Source organism: Heloderma suspectum, chromosome 11 (genome assembly GCF_057233095.1).
Source record: "Heloderma suspectum isolate Gila_16-S chromosome 11, 16-S_ref, whole genome shotgun sequence".
NCBI classification, from domain to species: domain Eukaryota; kingdom Metazoa; phylum Chordata; class Lepidosauria; order Squamata; family Helodermatidae; genus Heloderma; species Heloderma suspectum.
Window position 1 is genome coordinate 24,108,288 of NC_139468.1, and position 23,325 is coordinate 24,131,612.

The 23,325-nt window shown below is 44.4% G+C and overlaps 1 protein-coding gene across 1 annotated transcript in view; it reads right to left on the reverse strand.

Annotated features, from left to right (window-relative positions):
- Positions 1–1,438: 1,438 nt before the first annotated feature.
- HDGFL3 (HDGF like 3) overlaps positions 1,439–23,325 on the reverse strand; it is a 55,690-nt gene continuing 33,803 nt past the window's right edge. Inside the window, exons 2-6 of the mRNA XM_084817223.1 lie at positions 18,120–18,196; positions 12,492–12,630; positions 8,513–8,671; positions 4,789–4,935; positions 1,439–3,205 (exon numbers count right to left, since the gene is read on the reverse strand). Of these exons, the coding sequence (XP_084673349.1) occupies positions 3,200–3,205; positions 4,789–4,935; positions 8,513–8,671; positions 12,492–12,630; positions 18,120–18,196 (528 nt within the window). The 3' untranslated portion in view covers positions 1,439–3,199. The remainder of the gene's footprint in view (positions 3,206–4,788; positions 4,936–8,512; positions 8,672–12,491; positions 12,631–18,119; positions 18,197–23,325) is intronic.

The following is a 23,325-nucleotide window of genomic DNA, read 5'->3' on the forward strand; positions in this document are numbered from 1 at the left end:
TTGGCTGAGCAGGCACGGTCTCACGCCATGCCTAAAACTTTAATGTGAACTGTGTGAGAGTCTAATTCAAGATTGGTCTGCTGTGCATCCCCAAACATAGTCCTTACCAGTCTAAGTTTGAGAAATACTATATCACGGTTGGTGTTTAATCAGTAATGAAATAGAGTAGATATGGTCAGGTGTGGAGTACCAACATAAGGTTTAATGGATGTACGGGAGTGTTTAAAATGTCCCCCCCCCAAAAAAAAATTGGATAGTGTTTTTTTCCCATGCTGTCAAGGGAAATGACCATAGCTCAGTGACAGAGTGCATGGTTTGCAAACAGAAGGTCCCAGTTTCAATCCCTGGCATTTCTAGTTAAAAGGATCAGTTGTCACCATCAGAGCAGCAATACTGAGCTAGATGGACAAATAGTCCAACCTGGTGTGAGGCAGCTTCCTAGGTAAACAGCGCTTAATTTCTGTAAGTGAATACTATGTGCCCTACAAGGAAGGCCTGCTCTGGAAGTCCAAGTATAGGGGGACAGGGTGAGTAGAAGATTCTCTCTCTCTCTCTCTCCGGGGAGGGGGGGGGGGTTGGTGTAAAGCCACACAGTTATATTTATTCACATTCTGCTGTTATATGGAGCTCCTAGTGGCCTCCTCTCTTGATTGAAACCACATCTGTTTAGCTTCAGGAATGCTACAGCATCTGGCCTTTCAAGACCATTCAGTAGGCCCTAGGTGTACTGTTCTTTTATAACAGTGCTTTTTAAATTGTGTTCCAGGGAACAGTGGGATTCCTTGGAAGCTTATCATGGCTCTTCTAAGAGAAGGCTGGTAGCATCAATCAATCTTTACTGAAAGACAGCTTGGCCACTGCCACCAACCTCCTCCTCCTCCTCCAATGAGCAGCTGCTAGGAGATGGGGTTTATGTGTTGTGGGAGTATGCACCGAGTGACAGTGAAACCCGAAAGACCTGGTCAGTTCCTGATGTGAGCTGAATGTGCATCTTGGAATGTCGTCCCCCATCCCCACCCCCCAGAATCCTCTGCAATGTCTATGCATTCTATGGAAAAGGCTTAGGGATTCTTTAGCATACAAGTCAATCCAGAAAATGCTCCCTGGCAGCAGAAATGTTGACAACTGCTGCTTATATTCTTGTCTTTTCTTTAAGAAGGTAAGTGGCAGAGGTGGAGTTAAGTGGGTTTAGATAAATGTGAGGCTACAAGACCAAGAACAACAGTACCTGTAAGAGTTATCAGATAATTTACAGTACCTGAAAGGTTATTTCCCCCCCTGTTTATCCCACTTGGAATGTGTGGCAGGGCTGCAGGGCACACAAATGATTATGTGACAATTAAAAAAAACTGTATGGCCTCTGTCTGGGCCTGGTTCTTGGAGCTCTAGATATAACCAGAGCGCCATAAGTAAGAAAAGCAACGGGACAGAAACAACAAAGCTTTCCCCTGCATTGGTGTTCTATTATAACCAACTCAGTGTTAACAGAATGCTTTGCTTTAATACTCGAGTTACATGAATACCTCACATTATTACACGTATGAAGCCAAATACGACGCTAACTTAGCTGCTTACAACCTCAAACCTTACTCCCGATACACATTCCAATAAATTTATTCTGTAAAAACAATAGTTTTTTTGTTTTTTGATTTTTTTTCCTGTTTTTTGTACAGTAAACTTTTCAACTACAAACCTTGAGTACGCGAAAGATGTTCCAAGGACAAGCATAACAAGGATTGATAAAACCGGACTAAACCCATATGTTTTCACAATAAAAGCTGGCATTAAAAAATAAATAAAACTCTATTCTCACAATAGCAACAATAATGTACACAGAATAATGGATGTTGGAATGCTTACTTACTAGTCTAGATCTAGTTTTGAAAGTAGAAAAAAAACAGAAATATGATGACAGGATCTTTTTTCCCCCTTTTTCTTTTTAAGCCTTTCAGGTTTTTGTTTTAATTGGATGTTTTGGTTTCGTTTCCCATAGGGCTTTTGTATCACAATTAAGCTTAAAGATGGAAGGCTTCCAAAAAATATGTTAAGCTCAGATTTGTATTGGCATTTGAAAAAAAGCTCCTTGTATTCATCTAAAGAAACACAAAAGACTTTCACTAACTCCACATATAGGAACTAAGTCAGAGAAATTTACGTTACATCATGATCTTGAGAAGTATTAAGAGTATAGCTAGCTAGGTATTTCTAATAAGGAAAGGTATTTTCTTACAATATTGACTTTTTGAGTATGATTGCAACTCAAGTACATTTTGTCAGGTTTAAAACCAGAGATGGCCACCTTCAATATTCTAGGAGGGGAGTAATTTAATCTCCAGACAGTCGTTAAGACTGTATGTACAGGGCGGGGCGGAGAATTTTGCTGCCTATAATCTTGACTTCATGAAGGGGCAGGCTCCCTAAGAAAGCTGGTGCCATCTTGACTTAAGGGCTTCACAGTTATGGAGCTCAGGCATTGTGTTACATACAAATATGTACATTTACATGTTCATACAAAATCCAGAAGAGAGATGGGGAATATCTTCCATTTCTTAGAACCTGAACATATTTTTCTTTTCCCTACAACTGAAACAGTGAGTAAATCTTTTACCGTACCTTGCCTGCAATTTGGCGGGAGGGGCATGAGCGGCCACATGGAATTGCTTGGGGGACCAGATCTAGCTTGTGGGCTGCCAGTTGGCCATCCCTGTTGTTAAACCAATGTTTAAAATACACAAGAAAGAATGGATAAAAAGTCATGGTTTGTAAGCAGAATAGAGATTCTTGTGATTATTTATGAGGGGGCACTTGTTTCTAAGCATTTTATTCTTCTTAAAAGAAAGGCGACTTTCAAAAATGATTTAAAATTTGTAGGTTTTGCCCTTTCTTTTTGGAAAAAAGGTATCTAAAGGTGGGCATGTTGGCAATGTTGTTGTATATCACACTTGCTGGAAAAGAGCATTTTTGTGTGATGAAATAAAATGACATCCAGAAAAGGGAACCCTTGGGGGTGAGGGGTTAACAATGAAGTTGAAAGTCATTGCTGAGAACAGGATGGGTAGGAATGTGACTAAATGTGCATACGAACAGATATGCTGCTGATGAACAGATGTGCTGACTTCTATCAAATCCAAGAATATTAGACAACCAAACATGTAACCTTCTTGTGTCTTCCCTTAATATGCAGCAGTCAATATGTTGGTTAAGTCTGGGGAGAAACAGGTAGAAAATAGGAATTGCCTTTTAAAAAAGATTTAAATGATTCTATCAACATGAATGTCAACATTTTTAAGATGTGGGCATGATCCAGTCAGTTAAATACCTCGATATCCCATTGATTTCAACAGGAGTGAATTAATTCTAGGTACTTTTTAATCTTAATACAGGAATATTTTTGTACTTAGTGAAGAGTGCATAAGAGCCACCATTATCTAGCAAACAAGATCTGCACGTGGAAGCAACTTCCCTTAATGGATCAGGAACAGTGTACAATGCAAGTTGTAGAGAAGGGTATACACTTTCATCTGCAGTAGTTTTCTAACTAAACTCTCTTTCTGCCCCTCAAAAGCGTACAAGGGAAGGGTGAAGGATTTTAGCTGTTTTCTTCCTGATATACCTGTTTTCTACATGTAAAACTTAAAAAATATATGGATGAACATTCAAACATATATCTCCTGCACCCTTTCTATCCTGTATTCTGAAATCGCACGAAGATCAAGAAAGCGGTATCATCTGCTTTCTTCTGAACACTAGCTCTTTTAGGTTGCAATCCTATGCATGTTTAGACAGAAAAAAATCCTACATCTCCCAGCATTCCCCACCCAGCATGGCTGGCTGGGGAATGCTGGGACTTGCGCTAGGATGTGCGTTTAAGTGCTTTTTACCTGCTATACATAAACTGCAATATTCTTTTGACTCTAAAGACTGACGGCCATGGGAGCTCTGCGGATTTCGCATCCACCTCAGTTGCCAGCTCCAAAAATCTAGATTTGGAGGAGGGTGTTAAAGCTCACCTAAGTCTTCCTTCTCCTATGCAGCCTTGTCCCCCTGGAATGGGGTGAAAGTGAGGGATGTCTCTTCCTTGGCCTCTCACCCCGGTCTGCCAAGCAGCACAATCTAGCAGGAGGCAACTGGCCTCTCATGGGATATCCAGGTCTTCAAAGTGGTGGGGCTACGCCCCCATTGCACTGGCAACACAGCCGCAGCTTGCTGCCCCACTTGCCAGTGACTTACAGCCACCACACCTGGCAACCAGCATGCTGCATATCTCCTCATCTGCAATGTGAATGAGGGTGGGATATATGGATTGTCACAGGGAGGTAGGGGCACAGTCCTGGTCAGAGAGCTAAGAAGGCCCAAGATCCAGGAAAAATATCAATTTGGTGTAGATGAAAATACTAAGTCCAGCTTCATCACCCGTGACATTTTTTACAGTGAACCATTAATTGCAGCAACAGATATACCAGGGGGATATTTTTGACTCAACGTTAACAGGTCATAGGTTCACAATTCAGAACCTGCCCTAGGCGCCAAAGGCTTGAGAACAGCCCAGAGCACAAGGGTTTCACATGTTACTCTGGTGCTGGCACCACTAGCTATCGATGAATTATTATTATAGAATGACATCCCTGTACATCTAGTTCAGGGATGGGCAGCTTGTCCCACCCACCCCATGTTGGACTGCAATTCCCATCAGCCCTAGCCAGCACAGCCAATGGTGAGGGACGATGAGAGTTGCAGGCCCACAAGTTGCCCATCCCTTGTCTAGTTAAACCAGATGATAAGCCTTACCCCTTCACTAGTTTTCTGCAAGTCTGAAGAGGTGTTTCTTGTGTCGTTGCCTGCTTCCCCGGCATCGGAGCTGCTCTTATTTTCTTCCTCTTTGCAGTCCTTGTCATCTTCATCTCCGGGAGATTTCCGTGACTGCTTGGAAGATTTCTAAGTACATCCATCAAGGAAAAAGAAAAAAGCCCCCTGATTTTAAAGGGTATTTAGTTGGGTGTGAGAAAACTGCAGATTTTGACAGGGTATCGAGATAGCAGTCTTGTTGTGGGGAGGGGTACTACTAATCGTCATGCGTTTTCCATTCATAAATGCTTCCTCCACCTCGAGATATGGGTTTGTTTTTGTTTTGTTCTAAGAGAATGCCGAGCGTGCACAATTGCATCTGTCAACTCCCTGTAGATTATATAGAATCTTTCGAAAAGCATGTGTGTATGGATAGGTGGTGCTGGGAACAGGCCATGGCTTACACACAGGATTTTGAAGTGGCCGAGTTTAGCTTTTGCTAAAAGAAATGAGCAACAATTCTATGGGTCTGTTCAGATGCAACACTAAGCCACTGTGGGTGGGGTAAAAATTCTACCCGCGGTGGGTTAGTGTTGCATCTAGAGGGTGTTTATGAAAAAAAGGCCTTGGAGGACTCCTGGGCTGGAACCATAGAGCCTGTGGGTCAGAGCAGCCACCCCGTGGGGCGACGCTTTAGCTGTCATGGACATTTTCTATAGTTGCGTGCACATTTTTTTTCCTATGGAGTGGCCACTGGGAGCCCGATTTGGCCATGGGGATGCCGGGATGCAGGGAAACAATGCTGGAAAACCCAGCGGGTAACTGCAGAGGAGGGTGGTTAGCAGAACTGCATGGTTCTGTGATCGTTTGGCTACTCTCCCCCCCCCCATTTTTTGCAAACTCTCCTTCCCCATGCATGTTTGAACAGGCCCTCTGTTAAATGGGGGCAAAGACACCCATTCAATCTTTTAAGAGGGAAAAAGAAAAGACTCCCAGTAATGGAAGAGGAAGGATGAGACAATAGCCAGGATAAAGGGCAACGTGAGGTGTCTGCCCGATCCGATCCAAGGAAGGCTCATGCCTGTTTAACAAGGTGCGAATTTTCACTTTAAAAAAACAAGGAAGTGAACTGTGAAGTAGAACCAGCGGTGTAGTGCTCTGGGGTCACACTGGGGCTTCGCTCCTGCACTTTTATTGGAGTCGGCTCCCAGCTGGGTCGCAGTCTGATGCTGCTGCTGTGCAGCAGATGCGGTGGGAGGAGGAGGGAACAGAGGAAGGGAGTGCGGGCGGCTGGCAGCTGCCTCTCATCTACCACGCAGAGCTGGCCAGACAGAGGGTGAGAGCGGGAGCCTGAGGGAGCTCTGCAGCCTCCTCTAGGCGCCCCCTATTCTTCTCAGCTCTCAGCTTCTCTGCCTTCTATTTCCTGAGCAGCCGCCAGGCTTCACAACTCGACGGTCCCCAGCCAGCCCCTCAGCTTCCCTACCCCTTTCCCACCTGCGTGCCTGGCGCTGCCCTCATCATCCTGCAGCACCAGCCGATGTTCAGGGCGGCTGCTGCTGCTGGCCACTGCAGGAGCAGGCGGGGGGGGGGGGGGGGCACCACCGCCATTGTCTGTTGCTCAGGCTCATGCGTGGGGTTTGTTGTGTGTGGAGAGCGATTCTAGCGGGCTTGATGTGCAGATGTTAGCAGGGGATCATGTTTTAGCACCATGCAGTGAAAAGTTTTTACCTACTGTTTGTTTGCACATCAAGGTTGTCCTTCAAGGTGCAGGAGGGGCCTGGGGCTGGATCCAACCCCTCTGGTTGACAGGATTCTAGGTTTGTTTACTCAGAAGTAAGTCCCAATGTGTTTAATGGAGTTTATGTTGGAGGGACTAGGGCCATGAGTCACTTAACCTGAACTTGAAGGGTTACTATGAGCAAGGTTGGGCGGGGGGGAACTGAGAGGTCATTCTGCCTTTTCCTTGTCTCCTCCCTCTTCTTTCCTATCTTCTTCCTTCTTCCTGCAAGTGATGCTGACCTCAGCCAGCTTACCTTGAGATGTAAGTTTGTTATATGTAACAGATGTAAGTCTGTTCCTAACCCACTCCTCGAGTGTGTTTTGTCTACATCCGTGGCTACTGACCGGGGTGGGGGGGCTGTTTCGGACTTTAGTTTATTCCCCTAGTGAGTGTAGTTATGCTTGTAGCCTTGTAGGCAATCCTACTTGTCTATTCAGAAGTTAGTACCATTATGTTCAATGGGTTTTACTCCCAAATAAATGTGTATAGGATTGCAGCCTTAAAGGAGCTATGGGTCACCGCGGACTAAGTTTCATTTATTTTAATGGGGCATTGCTTCACACCTGGTTGCAATGGCTCTTCATAATAATTAATAATAAATATACTATGATTATGATGATTATAATTACATGTTTCTTGAATTAAAAAGGACTAACCTTTTTAGTCAACACTGGAGGCATTCAAAATGAAGCTGGACATCCATCTATCAGGGATGCTTTGACTTTGATTCCTGCATTGAGCAGGGGGTTGGACTTGATGGTCTTATAGGCCCTTTCCAACCCTACTGTTCTATGATTAGCCAAATAATATTTTCTAGCATGTTGCTGGACATGACTTGTGTGTGTGTGTTTTCTTTTCAAATGGACCTTTTAATAATTCTGAATTAGGGTGACCAGATACTCCAAACAAAGTGACTCAGAGCTCATTTGTATTGTATAATCTTACAAGGTTGTATAATTTTAGAAGGGGGCATGGCTGTGAGGGGGTGTGGCTGTGACTATTATGAAGGGACCCTGCACTTCTGAATTTGCCACTACACTACTGAGTAGAACAATGGGTAGGGTTGCCATATCTCAGCTTGGAGATTCCTCCTATACTTTCAAATCCACAGCTGAATCAGGAGACAAGGCAATTTCACTTGTCTATTTCCCACTAGTCCTTTGGGCTGCTCCTTCCCCACTTGCTGTAGTGAACACATGCTCTACAATAGGTGGAGCAGGGAGGCAGGCAGAAGAACTGGGGGTCTGGGGGAGAGGAATGAGTGGATTTAAAGTTACAGATCCAATCTCTAGGGTGCAACCTAGCATCGCTAACATGGTCACAGATCACAGTTTGGCCAGTTGATTTTTAGACTGTCACCCTGCCTTCCCATTGGCATGTTCCAAGCAGCTAATCAAATTACTGTTGCACAAAACACAACAATTCAGTACAAGACTATTGCAAACATAATCTAATTTGTTCAAAGAAGCAACCATGGAGGAAAGCCAAAATAAGGCTCCCAATTGGGAGGACCTTCTATGGAAAAAGAAATTCTGAGTGGCAGTTAGAATTAAGTGTGGAAGAATCAAGTCCTACAAATACTTGGTTCTAAAGTAAATCAGCCTTTACTTCCTTCAAATTTTGCATTGTGTTGGGGTAGCCATTACTTCTCCATGGCTGGTTTAAAGGCTGTAACTCTTCATCCCAAATCTAAACTTCTGCATGGATCTCCCAGCAGTGCTAAAGTAACTACATGGTTGGTGATACAGAAGTGGTAGAACGATCAATATATTCCATTTCTGGGTATGTATCTCCAGACATTGCAAGTCTTGGGATGTGGTTGTAAATAGTTGTAAATAAAAATTGTACAAAGTGTTTCATAACCCTCTGTAACTTAATTCAGGAGGTTATGAAACAGTTTGTAGGTTGTAATGGTTATAGGCGACAACGAAGATTCTCACGAATTACCTTTGAAGTGTAGGATTTTTTCCGTTTTGAGCCCGCTTTTTCGTTCTTTCTTTTGCCTTTTCCATCCTCTTCTACCCGATCACCTTCTTCCTCGCTGCTGGCGTCTGCTGTATTCCCTCCTTCTCCCTCAGTTTCTGATGAGCTCTGTTGCTGAATTGCCTTTGGAATAAAACAGATAATTGTAACTTCTTTAGGTTTTGTAACATCCCATACTCCAGAGTGAAATATTGATTGGAGGATACCCAAATGTGTATCAGCCTTTTTGTGTAGCTTCTAAGCAGGCCTGTAGGTACTCCATGCTAATGTTTGTATGTGTTTATAAAACTCTGCACAGGCATAATCTAAATGCTGAACCAAGAAGAGCTGAATTCTGCAGCCTCTATACATTATGCAAATTGAGCATAATTTCCCTTATAGTTGCATAATTCGGTTTGATTTTTACATAATTTAATCTCATTTTTCTAAACAGCAGCAAGAATGTTGAACCTCTATTCCCATCCATTTAACATCTTATTTACCCATCTCTCTGAGATTTCAGCAGGGCTTGCCCACACACTTTCAGGCAAAGCTTAACAGGCAAAATGACTAGAAATTTGTTCATCTTTGTATAAAGTGAAAGCTCCAGTTGTCAAGAACTTGCATTTAGTGCCCACTGGCACATTCTGTGCTTTTCCTGCTCTCCAAGGCATTTGTGGCCTTCACTCAACTGCTTATAAACCACATGAAGTATAAATTGGGGCTCCTACATGTCAAGGTATGTTCTCAGCTGTAACACTGAACCAGGAGGGCAGGAGATGGAGGTCCAGGTGCTAGAAAACTAAAGATTTTTGTTGGGGTAAATCTTTCAGTAACTGATATTCCTGAAAAAGGGCAATGAAGTGTATCAGCAGTAGGGAACATGACCTGCTATGGAGGTCAGAGACCTCCATGCTGGAATATATTAAGATGTGTTGAGAGATTTACTGCTCTTAGTAGGAACATTGCTCTTCATGCACAACACTTACTATGACCTTCTGACCTACCTGTGGCCCACAAGCAATGCTGTATTGGAGCCAGAGTTTGCAGGGTTGAAGTACTAGGACCTTTTGATTAGCAGGGATGATGATATCATCTGCCACCCCTACTCAGAGTCCCCTGTTCCTTCTGAGCTTATCTGCAATCCTCACTGTAGCTGGAGGGAAATGGATTTTCCCAGCAACATACACTGCTGTAAGCTATCCATGTTGTAATGTGAAGTATTTTGGGGTGACTTGGTCTTAAATGGACAATGAAGTCCCATTGGGTTTACAAAAGACCTGCTCCGGATGGAGGTAAAAACTATCAGAACTGGTTTGTTGGCTATGACATAAAATGTTTCTTCCTAGTGCTGGGAAAAGAAACTCCTGGAAAATCTTGAGCTTGTGGTCTTATGCTGTTTGGGGACAATTTGTATCTCTCCTTTTCTCATGCAGTCTCAGCTCTCTCCAGCAAGAGTCCAACATGCTAACTACTATGCTCACTATTCTATTACACATAATACAAATGCGCATACAAAGGGCGAGTAGGGGGTGGGGAAAGATCTCAGCTGCTCACATTTCTGGACTCACCGGGGATGTGCGGGGACTGACCTGATGAGCACCTGCACTTCACAATTTACCACCACACCACTGCCCATAAGCTACGGTTTGCCACTTATAAAATGAAGGACAAATGCCTGACGCATGTCAGCTAAGGATGATCTCACCTATAAAAATGCTACATAAGAAAACTGAAGAGTGCTAATCAGGAACAAAGGATGACAGGCGACAGGATGCAGTGTGGCTATCACCGGCTCCATGCACAATCATCAGTAGTAGCTCTAATCAAAAACTGCTTGCCTGAATTTACATGCCCTCAGTGGTAAACAGCTCTGCACAATGCCATCACCATCTATTCATCCACTCACTAGTTCTGCGACTTTCAAATTGTGCTCTGGGAAACTTTACAGTTCCTTGGAAGCCTACCCGATGTTCTTCAATGAGAAGATCATTGTAATGGTGGACAAACACTCATGAAACGCAGCTTGCCTACCACTGTCTATCTTCCCCTGCAACATGTAGCCACAGGGGAGCACTAGTTGCATTCTAAGGCACCCTTTAAATTCACATTGATGATAGTGAGATCCAACTGGCCTGGTAAGGCCTCATGAACTAGGGATGTTGGAGAAATCCGCCACGGACTCCAGTGAGGCCAGATTCTTTGGAATCCGGCCCCCCAGAGTCTGTGGTGGAATGGACTACCCACCACCTGAAATTCCCTCGGGACGGACCTACCTGGTGGTGGATGCGGCGGCGGCGGCTCTGGCTCGCCTTCCGGCCGCTGCCGGGTTGCTGTGGCCGCCATTTGCGTGCCTGCATTAGGCCGTGATAGGCTACATAAATACTTACATAGCCTATCATGGCAAAGAGCAGGGGCACAAATGGAGTAGTGGCCGCCATTTGCATCCCTGCCTTTTGCTGTGATAGGCTACGTAAATACTTACGTAGCCTATCACGGCCTAATGCAAGGACGCAAATGGCAGCCGCTACGATGGCGTCCATTTCCGGCTGCAGCAGCCCGGCAGTGGCCCGAAGTCCAGCTGTGGCTGGCCCCAGCCAGTGGCTCTGCAGCCTTGCCGTGGAATGGAGCAAGCTGGGGAGGATTCTGGGGGGAGGGACGGATCACCTCCCCCCACCACCGCAGATCCCCGGAATGGAACAAGGTAAGGGATTCGTACATCCCTATCATGAACTGAGCATAGACCCAGAAGACATCCCCAAATCATCTGCATCCCATAGGGGTTGCTCAGCAGACAAATCAATCTGGAAAAGTTTCCCTAAATTAGAAAGTTTGAAAACTGCTGCACTAGTTCCCAGGGCTTTCCTCCGAGGTCAGCATCATTGGTCACTTGCCAAGGCCCATGCACTAGAAGTGGGCCCACTTCCAATCCCTGAAGTCTCCTGTTCCTCCTCTTTGGTGTTGCTGCCTGTTCATTTGCCTTTTTCAAGTGAGTGACCAGTGAGAGGAGTGCAGAGAAGAAGTAGTAACTTCCTTGCCATTTGTCTGCTCCCTCAATGAAGTGTTGTAGATTGGACTCAGAGAGAAAGGGACAGACAGGCAAATGGCTAGCAGCGACAGTGGTTGTGGTGAGGAGGGGGCTGTTTTCAGGGCTTGCCCTAGGGCTCCCCCAAAACAGATCAAGCACTAATAGTTCCAAACCCTGCACAGAGAACATGACAAAACCTCATGATTCTTAAGACCCAGTTTTCCTGTCATTGATCTCGCACCTGCTAACTGACAGCTAGGGACACTGTTACCATGATGTCAGGGTGGAAACTGAGCCCATAGAGCCCCAGAGCAGTTCTGATTCTGAGGAAGAACAGCAATCTGTGTGAGAGGAGCTCGCTCATCTCTCACAAGCACAGCAGCTGGCAGAGATTCCTCCTGCCAGCATTCCTGGGAGAGATAGTGACCCTGGCAGTGAGAGAGTGCTGGAGGGGGGCTTGCTGGACGCTCAGCGCAGATGCAGGGAGCGACGACAGATGGAGGGCGCCGAAAGGAGGCGCTCCGCTCGTCTGGCGCTCAAACAACGGTCGCGTCTCGAGGACCCAAGGGAAAGAGGGAGTATCTCTCCATAGCCCATAAGTTCAGAGTCTTCCCGCAGTTCTCCTTCAAACGGGGACCAACTGCCTTACCTGGAGCTTAGGCTACTCTGCTATCTATCCCCAGTGCAGTTCCTTGCTTAGTCGTTAGTGATTAGTATCTGTAAGAGTCATAAAGTAATAAAGGAATAAAGCCTTGAAAAGGATCCTCGTTGTCTGTGTCCTGAGTTGGCTATTGGAGGGGACTGCAAGAGGCAGCTAGGGCGCTCCTGACACATGCAATGCTTCCTATTAACTCTGGACTCCTCTGCACGATGGTAAGTTAACTCTGGAAGAGATATAAGTGACACAAGGAAGAACGAAAAGGAAGCCATGCTTACCTGGTATCCAGTAAACTTGACACCAGGGTTGTTTTCTATTTCCCACAGGCCTTCGTTAAATCCTTTTCGTTTGTTTGATTTCCCAAACTTGTCTTTATATTCTTTGTACGGGAAGAGGTCTTTAGGCCCCAAAAATGCACTGTGTTTTAACAAAGGTGACAGTCAAAAGGTAGTTCCATTTACATTCCATATTAAGTTACAGAAATATGTTGTTCCTTGTCCTCAGTTTAGAAAAAATGGCACTTAAATCCCATGGGAAAATGGATGTAGCCTTGATTGTGGCTCAGTTCAGATATCATACCAAACCATGGTTTCTGCTAACCATAATTCAGAACCTAAACCATGGTTTGACCTTGAAAAGATTTTGGCCAACCATAGTTGAGAGCTGGTTATCTGCATTCATTTTCTCTTTGCTCAGCATTTCAATCTGTAGTGCAGTGACCTCTAGAGGTGGAGCAACAAGTGTAATTGGTTTGTCAATTCAGACATCACAGTAAACCAAAGCAAATTGGAACCCTGGGGTGGGGGAGAGGTAAGGCTTTCACCCTTTGCTGCCCGCTATGGTTCCAGTCCACATTGCCCACCCCGTGCCTGTTATTTACATTGAAAGAAAAGCTCCAACTCATGCCAATGGAAGCTTTTCTTCCAATACAAACAGCAGGCATGGCCCTCCAGTCCTAATTAGGACCACAGTGGTGGGGGGGGAAACTTTAAAGCCCCCCTTCCCTCCCAATCTGGATTGGGCCCTGCCTGCTACTTACTTCATAAAACCCATTCATGCAGTTTCTAATTGCGCAAATGGTGTCTTGTCTAGTTTGACCCTGAGGCTAAGGGAGTTTATTTATTTATTTATTAAATTTATTAATCGCCCATCTGACTGGTCACCCAGCCACTCTGGGCGATGTACAACCCACCATAAAACAATTTAAAACAATAAAATTTTACCATAATTTTTTTTTTTAAATACCCTAACCCACCCCAAATGCCTGCCTGAACAACCACGTTTTTAATGCACGATGGAAGCTCATTAAAGAGGGGGCATGATGGAGTTCCCTAGGGAGGGAGTTCCACAGAGTGGGGGCCACCACAGAAAAGGCCCTCTCCCTCGTCCCCACCAGTCTAGCTGTCCTGGCTGATGGGACAGAGAGAAGGCCATCCGAGGCTGATCTTGTTAAGCGGCCTGTCTGGTGTTGCTGGAGGCGCTCCTTAAGATAGGCTGGGCCGGAACCATATTGGGTTTTAAAGGTCAAAACCAACACCTTGAATTTGGCCCGGAAAACAACTGGTAACCAGTGCAACTCCTTCAGCACTGGAGTGATGTGATCTCGTCGGCGGCTGCCTTTAATCAGGCGAGCCGCTGCGTTCTGTACCAGCTGCAGCTTCCGAACCGTCTTCAAGGGTAACCCCACGTAGAGCGCATTACAGTAGTCTAAACGAGAGGAGACCAGGGCATGTAATACCGATGGGAGCAGATGGTCGGGAAGGACGGGGAGCAGCCGCCGTATCAGATGGAGTTGATACAGCGCTGTCCGGCTCACAGCTGACACCTGAGCCTCCTTGGACAGCTGGGAGTCCAAAATGACCCCCAGGCTGCGGACCTGGTCTTTCAAGGGTAGCCGTACCCCATTCAACACCAGGTCAACATCCCCCAGCCTCCTCTTGTCTCCCACCAAAAGTACCTCGGTCTTGTCAGGGTTGAGCTTCAGCTTATTCCTCCCCATCCAGCCACTCACCGTCTCCAGACATTTGGACAGGGATTCTACGGCCAACCTTGGTGAAGATTTGAATGAGAGGTAGAGCTGCGTGTCATCCGCATATTGATGACACTGCACCCCAAACCTCCTGATGATAGCCCCCAGTGGCTTCACATAGATGTTAAATAGCATCGGGGAGAGGATGGAACCCTGTGGCACCCCACAAGTAAGTGGCCACGGGTCCGAAACCTCCTCTCCCAGTGCTACCCTCTGGTACCTGCCGGAGAGGAAGGACCAGAACCACCGCAATACAGTGTCTCCAATGCCCAACCCCTCCAGGCGGTCCAGGAGGATACCGTGGTCAACGGTATCAAAAGCCGCTGAGAGGTCAAGGAGAACAAGGAAGGAGCATTCACCCCTATCCAGGTTGCTTCTGCCAACCCTCTAATGTAGAACAGTGCTGATGTACCCATATTATAGGGATGGTGTGAGATAGAATGTCTTGGCACTGCTTGGGGCAATAATCTCACAAGTAGTTCCTGCTACAGTAGATGCTGCTGAGTTCCCACATAATTTCTATGGAGTTTATGCATCATTTCAATCCAGAGGTTCACAAATCATGGTGTTATGAGATGGGCTGAATGGAGGTTTTGGGTTATTACAAAAGTTTGTACATTAACTCCTCTGTTGTCAGTTGATCACTGTATTGCAGCCTTTCCCAAGCTGGTGCCATTGAGATGTTTTAGTTTACAATTCCCAGCATTCTTGAACATTGGCCATGCTGGCTGGGACTGACGGAAGTTGAAATCCAAACATGTGGAGGGCACCAGGTTGGGGAATGCTGCTATATTGTAACAAGGTTGCTCTTATGTCTCAGAATGACTAACACATTATTTCTTCTGTGTTATTAGCTGTGTTAATGTTAATTAACATTGTGCTCCAACCACTTGCATGCAGACATGGTGTTCTCTTATCACCCTAACAGAGATAATATCAGTGTATGTGTGTTACTCTATTCTTTTTCTATCTCTATGGTTAGGACAATCTGCAATATTTTTGTGGCTACAAATTTAGCTGAATCTGCCCTCCTGTGGCAAAACCATAGATTGCAATTGCCCATTGCTTGCACTTTGAGGGCTCACCACACGGGACTGCATTGATAAGATCTTTTAGCTACTGAAGTATTACAGATTTCTCTGACATTCTAAAAGCCGCCTGCCTTATCCTGTGGTTACTTAATGGTGAGCAAAATACCATCCATACGTATTCAGAGGTACTCTCTTCTTTATAATTGTTACATAACAGAGGGGGACTGATCCCCACCTTCAGTCTAAAGTGGTATAGTCCAAGGAAGACAGATGGTTTTGCCGGACATGTAGAGCAGCTATAATGCTCTTTAAATCAATCCTTTCCCATGAAACCCAGCTGGTTTTTAGCTGGTCAACAATACAGTTCTGTGAACCCCAGCTTACTGTGAACAAGTTGTGTGCTTGCCATTTGCTGTCTTGGCTCTTCCCGCTAGTGTGAGAGGCTAAGGTTTAGCCACTAAACAAACCAGATCCTGGCTTGTTGCTGCCTTTATAAACCAGGATTGTAAACCAGGGTTTGTTCTTGGCTTAGAAATCGGGTTTTGTTTGGGAGCTACAAGCCAGGATCCTGGACGAAGCGTGGGTTAACAAATATCTGGTTTGTTTAGCTGCTCATACTAGTTGGAAGAGCCAAGTGGGAGCAAGGAGGCAGCGTGCATAAGTCCAAAGCTCGTTCATGGTAAGCTAGGATTCCCCAGAATCCTGGCTTACTGTTCCAGGTGAATATAGCCTATGAAAATTTCTACATGTTTCTGATTAAAGGAGGTATTAGAATGGTACTTTATCTTTTTAGGAGGGGCAGCTGAGAAACAGAATCAGAAACGGCCCAGCTTCTGATATGGTAGACCAATTAAAATGACACTGTCTAGTCCAGGTTGCAACACATAACTAGTGAGTTTTGCTCACTTGGTGGGTTGCAAGTTGTCCAGGCCTGTTCTAGCCCAATTAATCCCCAAACAAGGGCATCTCTAGAGAGGCTTTCACAGTTGCCAGGGAAACTATGTCTATTGCAGGGGCAGCCAAACCATAAAGAGAGGTGTAAGTATAATAAATGCCCTAGGACTAGGAGGCAGAGTCCCAGTTGATACAATTCTGAAGGCCCCATTCCCTCCTCAGCCTTGCCATTTTTGGCAGATCTTATTTATTTATTTATTTATTTTTGCATTTATATCCTGCCTTTTTTCCTCTTGCAAGGAACCCAAGGCGGCTTACATTATCCTCCTCCTCTCCGTTGTATACTCATAACAACAACCCTGTGAGGTAGGTTGGGCTGAGAGTCTGTGACTGGCCCAAAGTCACCCAGTGAGCTTCCATGGCCAAGTGGGGACTAGAACTCAGATCTCCAGGCTCCCAGTCCGTCACTCTCACCACTATACTACACTGGCTTTATGCCAGACTAACTGGTTACTTCCACACTATAATTTAACTATTGGATTTCTTACATTATTTTTGTGTTTTATTTTTAACTAGCGAAAGGACCCAGCTTCACACAGGTTGGAATAGCCTTTAGTTTGATACAATGATGCCTCAAGAAAATGTACACAACTGTCAGAGATAAGACATTGTGCCTGCTCCGTCTGACTGAAGGCACGCCCACTGGTAGGCACCTCTAGCCACAGCCCCTGCCATGGTGCACCCCTATGCCTGGGCCAACTGTCCACTCCATTCCCCTGAGGGGGGCTTCCCCACAGCAGAGGCGAGGGGGCAGGCATATAACTCTGTCCCTCGTCTTGCTAATCTCCCATGACTTCAAACCGTATGGACTGCAAAGCTATGTGCCGGTTAGGGAGGACTGCCCCTAATGGCTGAAGATGTTAACATTAATGTGTTTTAAAAACAAAATAATTCTGAGTTGCACAGCCCTAGGGTCTCCTTAGTATGCATGCCAAGTTTCAGGTGTCCAGATTTCAAGGTTGTGGCGCTATGGTGCTAATGGGTGGATGGACAGACTGACACCTATCTCCTTTTATTATTATAGATGGCAAAAAAGTGCTATGTCACTACGAAAAATGAAAAGCAAAAAATAATAGGAAACCAATAATTAAAGCCTCCCCTGTTATTAGAACAGAACTCAAACTGGGGCGATTAAGAAAAGCTATTAAAAGGGCAATTAAGAGGTTGCTTATCACTAACTCCATCCTCCCACCCCCATACTCAGTAGCAAGCAATGTAACAGGCTAGTGCTGCAACTACATTCTATTGCAGAAAGGAAAGGAATAGAAAGGAAAGGAAGAATGACAAATCAGGTCTGAAATAACACGGGGAGACAGCACAGAAGAAACTGAACTGCAGTGATTTCACAGCAATGATGTCTGGATTCTCTGTAAAAAGTGATGGAACAAAAGATAATTCCAGAGAAAAGGACTAGGGAGGAAGCAAACTAGGTCAGGCTTAGATTTAATGATTAAAGTAAGATATGGGAACCAGTGTGGACTGGAGGAGACCTGGGTTCAAATTCTACTCACCTATAAAAGCTCACTAGCTGACTTTGGGTGAGTCACAATCTCTAAGCCCAAGCTACCTCACAGAGTTGTTGTGAAGATTAATGAGGATGGGGAACCATGAACGCTGCCTTGAGTTTCTTGGAAGGAAGGGTGGAATTACAATGTAATAAATTAATATTTCAGAAGTGAGTTGCTAGGTAGAAAGTAGTATTTCTGGATCCATATCCATGTACTCTTCACAGGCAGCACTTCTTGTCAAGTGGCTCACTCCAGGCCACAGAAAAGGAAAGGCTTTCATGAACATAAGAACCAGGTGCATAAAGCTCAGCTTCACAGACATTTCAAAGTAAGACACATCAAGTTCATATGTTTTAAAAGGATGTACTATGTTTGTTCACTTACGTTTCATGAGTCCCAAAAAAGAAGATAGGGTACTTATTTGCTGGGGGCTTCACAGCTCCTTCAGGGAGTTCATCGATCTGTTAGGCAGAAACAGATATTGGCCATCACCAAATGTCCAATGAGTCTGATAGTAAAAAGGAATAGCCAAAATATTCGAAGAGTGCAGTGCAATGGACAATGCAGTCGGACACATAAAGGGCAGAGGTTATGTACAGAGGCACATCTATATAACTGGCATGTGGTAGCATCCTGAGAAACCCAGCTTTGATTTTGTGGGGAGACATGAATATTTGTGAATATTGATTACAAGAGAAATTAACCATGAAATATACCAAGATAAAAGTATTTGGACACAACCCTCCACAATATAAATGGAGAATGAATGGTCAGCAAATCACTCACGTGGCCATCTTTAAATAGAGGCCGTACAGAGGGAGATGAGAGGGGAACCCAGGCCATTCCACCAGTCCTGCTTCAGGACAACCTAATTTTTCCCCTCTTCCCTTCCCTTCCCTTCCCTTCCCTTCCCTTCCCTTCCCTTCCCTTCCCTTCCCTTCCCTTCCCTTCCCTTTTCCTTGCATGCCATATTTTTTTAGATTGTAAGCCTGGAGGCAGGGACTGTCTTGTTTTATGGATTGCATGTAAGCTGCTCAGGGAGCCTTTTTGGCTGAGGAGAATGATAAAAATACTTCAAATAAATGCATTTAAATATCTAGGTGTATATTTTTCTGCAAACAAGTGCTGGGAGGTCCAAAGACAATATCTCTAATTAAAGCCTTCTGCCAGCTAAGAAGCAATCCTCTGCCTTTCTTGAAGGAGAGGGAGAATCCTGTATCTTTTATGGCTGCACTGGTAATCAGACTTGAAAATAATGTCCATAAATATTCTTTGATGTATTTGCATTCACCACAGCAAGTGTGCTGTGGTCCTCTGGTGAGCAGGACAAGCGAATGGCCTTCCTCCCAAGGCTGAAGCTGCAGAGGGGGACAGGGATCATCCCAGCAGTTGCATGGCAATCCCAGCCCATATCCAGCTCCAAGACTGGGAAGGTTGTTTTGTTGCCAAGGTGCCTCATGTGCCTTGGCTGCAAAGTTGCCTAACCAACAAACACCCCACCAGCCTTCCCTGCTCTGAAGAAGGAAAGGGGTTTTGGGGTGGGGGCTTCCTTAGCTGCTATCAACCAGCAGCCAAGCTATCATGCTCCCCTCCTACCTTTCCCCTTAGGAAAGGCTAGTGGGGTGTGTGTGTGTGTGGGGGGTCATTCCTTGGCAGGAGAGGGGAAAGTTTTATTGCTGTAAGCCGCCTTGGGAAGGCTTCTACCCTGTAAGGCGGCTAAGAAATGTTTTAAATAAATAAATAATAAAGGGGAGGGGCAGGAACATGGTGATCACAGTTTTGGGCTTGGCTAGCAAGCCCAGGCAAAAATTCTAGAACCCGTCCATAAAATCCCCCAGCCTGCAGAGGTTTCTTATTGGCCTGCCTCCCAGCACATGCACCAATTGCCTTCAAGAGGAAAAAGGACCAACTCTCTTACAAATTAAAAACAAAAACAAAACTCTCCCTGTCTAGTCACCTGAGGGAAATTAGGGGTGTAGCTATTTACAAGCCAGACATACTTCCTTTAAAATATTGGTTACATTCTATCTGTCCTTTTCTCCAGGGAACTCAAGGCTGGGTACATGGGTTTTCCCCCATTTTATTCCCATGACAATCCTGTGAAATAGGTTAAGAGATAGTGACTGATCCAAGACCACCCTGTGAATTTCATGGATGAGTGGAAATTTGAATCCAGATCTTCTTGGTCCAAGTCTAACACTCTATCCTCCATGACAAAAATAGTGAAATGAGCCCCCACTCTAAAAAGCCAGTGTGACATAGTGATTAAGAGTGTCAGAACAGGATGAGAGAGACCTGGTTCAAATCCCCCATTCAGGCACAAAGCTTCCTGGGTGAACCTATGCCAGTCACTGTCTCCCAAACTAACACACTTCATAAGGTTGTTGTAAGGACAAAGGAGAAGAGGCATGTATACCACCCTGAGCTCTTGGATAAAAACCAGATAGGAAAAGAATAGGGAGTGGTAAACTCCACTGTGTGTAGTTTGGTATTTACTTGCACAGTTCACTGAGTTGATGAGTGTAACTGAGTTACACATCATGCAGTTAAGAAGGGAAGGGGAAATTACCATGACCTGGCATTCTTACAGGCGTTTTGTAACTAACAGCAAGCAGTAATTTGTGATATTTTTCCTGCTTCTGCTTATGGGTGTAGCATATGAACAGTGATAAGGGGTAAAACTTCACAACATAAACATAGTGGTTATCACAGAACCACCACTTCCTAAACAATCGTTGAGAGAAATACCACAGATAGTGGGCTGAAATATCTTACATTCCAAAAAGGCAGCTGGGCAACTGAAATGCATTTTGCAAAAATAATTGGATTGATGCAATTATTAGAGCTGCAATATTTTCATCAGCAGATAAACCAACAAACAGGGCAGTCCTAAGTATGTTTCTTTATAATAAGTCCCATTAAGGTCAATGGAACTGACTCCCTAGTATGCTTACCACCTAGTAACTATGCACATTTACTTGTGAATAATTCCCACTCAACTCAGTGGGACTTACTTCTAAGTAAATATGCCTAACATCAAACTACACACCTGTAACTGATTAATTGGTGGGGCCCAATTTTAATAAATAAGACTGATTTTGTTTCTGGTGTGTTGCTGTAATAAGGAATTTAAAAGAAGATATTATTAAAGATCTCACAATGAGTGGTAACTTTTGTTATGAAATTGTAAGTTATCTTAAGCTTTCCTTCAACAGCACAAAAAATACCTGTGTTGAGGTTTTTGTAACATGCAAAAACATTTAAATTCAGTGGATCACACAATCAGTTAATCAGTTAAAAGGCTGATTAATCAAGTAAACATCCTTTACTTAGTTGAAAGCTCTAAAATACCTTAATGTCCATATTTTAATTTGGTTGTAATTGGCTTGGGATTTTACAGAAGATGGGAGATCTATCCCAAATTTGTTGTCACCATAGCCTAGAGAAGGACGTTTTGGGGCAGAAAACTTTCAATTGAGACTTGTTGCTTCCTTTTAACAAAAGTGCTCCTGTTCAAAGTTCCAGCCACCCATTTCATCCAAGCAGGGCATTTGCACACACACCCACCCAATTTCTGTTTTTATTTTCCAAATGATCCTCAACATTCTGTGTTAATTACGCATTGGAACGTTTGAGTGAGGTTGTCCCCTTTTCGTTTTTTTTTAAAGTTTTTTTTACTTGTGCATATCTTGGGGTTCCCCCAAGACAGGTTAATACCTTCCTCTTGTTTCTCAATGGTCCTATTTTGGCTCCATTTCCATTGGCACTCAGCACTTGGGTTTGCTATTAGAGGGCATGATCAGGGACACTGGTGCAGAGCAATAAGAGTACAGATGTATGGAGTCAATGGACCAAGGCCATTTGAAGAGACTGGGATCTGCACGGAGTGTTCCAGGTTACTGGAGCTTCACCCAAGCCCACTCTAGTCTCTAAAACGGGTAGGCAACTTCCAGAGGTCCGGGGGCCATTTCTCCCCCTATACCCCTGACGCAGGTCGCATTCCACAGGGTGCCATACAGTCTGTGCGACACCCCCCTACAAAGAAAAAAAAACACCTCTGGTTTGCTACTAAAATTTGGTGGCAAACCGCTCTGTAGCACTAGAGAGCACTACAATAGGTAAATTTAGCTTGTTTCCAAGCTAAATTTAGCCCTTTGGTCACTCTGTAGCAGCTATAGGGTGCCAAAAGAGCCAAGTTTAGCTTGCAATCAAGCTAAGCTTGGACATTTGGGCACTCCATAGCTGCTACAGATGCCATTTGGGGGGTGGGAGGATTGGTTTACAGAATCAGTCATCTTGGGATATCAACTCTCACTCATTTCAACATCACACCAATCAAAGAGTGAACCATATAATACACAGACCCATTTCATTGTTAACAACAAGAGTTACTGACTGCAATTTAATCTTGAATATATACTAATTAGCAGGCTATTAAACCTTGCTGAGAATTGTGCCCCCCTTTAAACACAAGTGAACTGTGAATGAATTAAAGCAGGGATATCTGTTTGAAACACCATAGGGAATTTGTCCATGTAGAAAGAAGCTATCAAGTAATTTCAGGATGCGAGTTCCATTGGTATTTCCCATGGTGGCTGTGTGAAACCCAGAGAACCACAGACAATTACAACGACCCAGACATTTTAAATTGTTGTCATTTTTAACTCTGCTTTTAAATATTTAACTGCTTTTAAATGTGGTACTTGCTGTTTTATTATTGTATTTTATATACATTTTGACTATACCCTGCTCTGAAATCAGAACAGGATGAAGGCCGATAAATGAATGTTTTAAATAAACAAAACAAAATTTCCTTGCGCACCCTTAGAGGTTTAGGGACATATGTCCCTAAATACATGTACCTTGTTTACTCTGGGAAACAGTAGTGCAGCCCAGCTACCCTGTATAAGTTTGAGGAAAACAACCTTGAGGCAACAGCCTGCAAAACAGTTATCTCCCATATTTATATGAGGAGGCTATACTTTGTTTAAAAATATAATATATAATTGTTTACAAATACCCACCATGTGGGAATATAAAATACCTGCCATGTGGGAATATAAATACACACACATACATATGAATGAGTCTGGGAGTGGACTGCATGTCAGACTAGGAAACAGGAGGCCAAAATTCAGATCCCTGCTCAGCCATAAAGATGACCTCAGATTAGCCACCAAGTGGGGGGATACATATGCTCTCCTCAGCTCTTGAAAGGAAGGGTTGGATTAAAATTTAATATCTATCTATCTATGGCATCATTTAAAGGGACCCCTATAAAATGGAATCTATTACGTTACCCAAACAAGTGACTGGGCCATGTGTGTGTTTCCAAGACTTACAAGATGTACTGAGATGTACATAACAACCCATCAGCGATGTTCTAAAAACAGCTCTATTTAGTAATTCCCCCTCATGCAATTGAGGGACCAGTGGGTCTGGCCCCGTTCTCCCCGTCATGTGAATGTTAAATCGTGTGAGGGGGACCGACTGAGTAGAGCTAATGTCTCTTTTGTATGCGTGTGGTCTGTGCTTCATTGAGAGAGTGACATGACTGGGGGCGGGGGGAACCCCGAAGAACCCCCACACA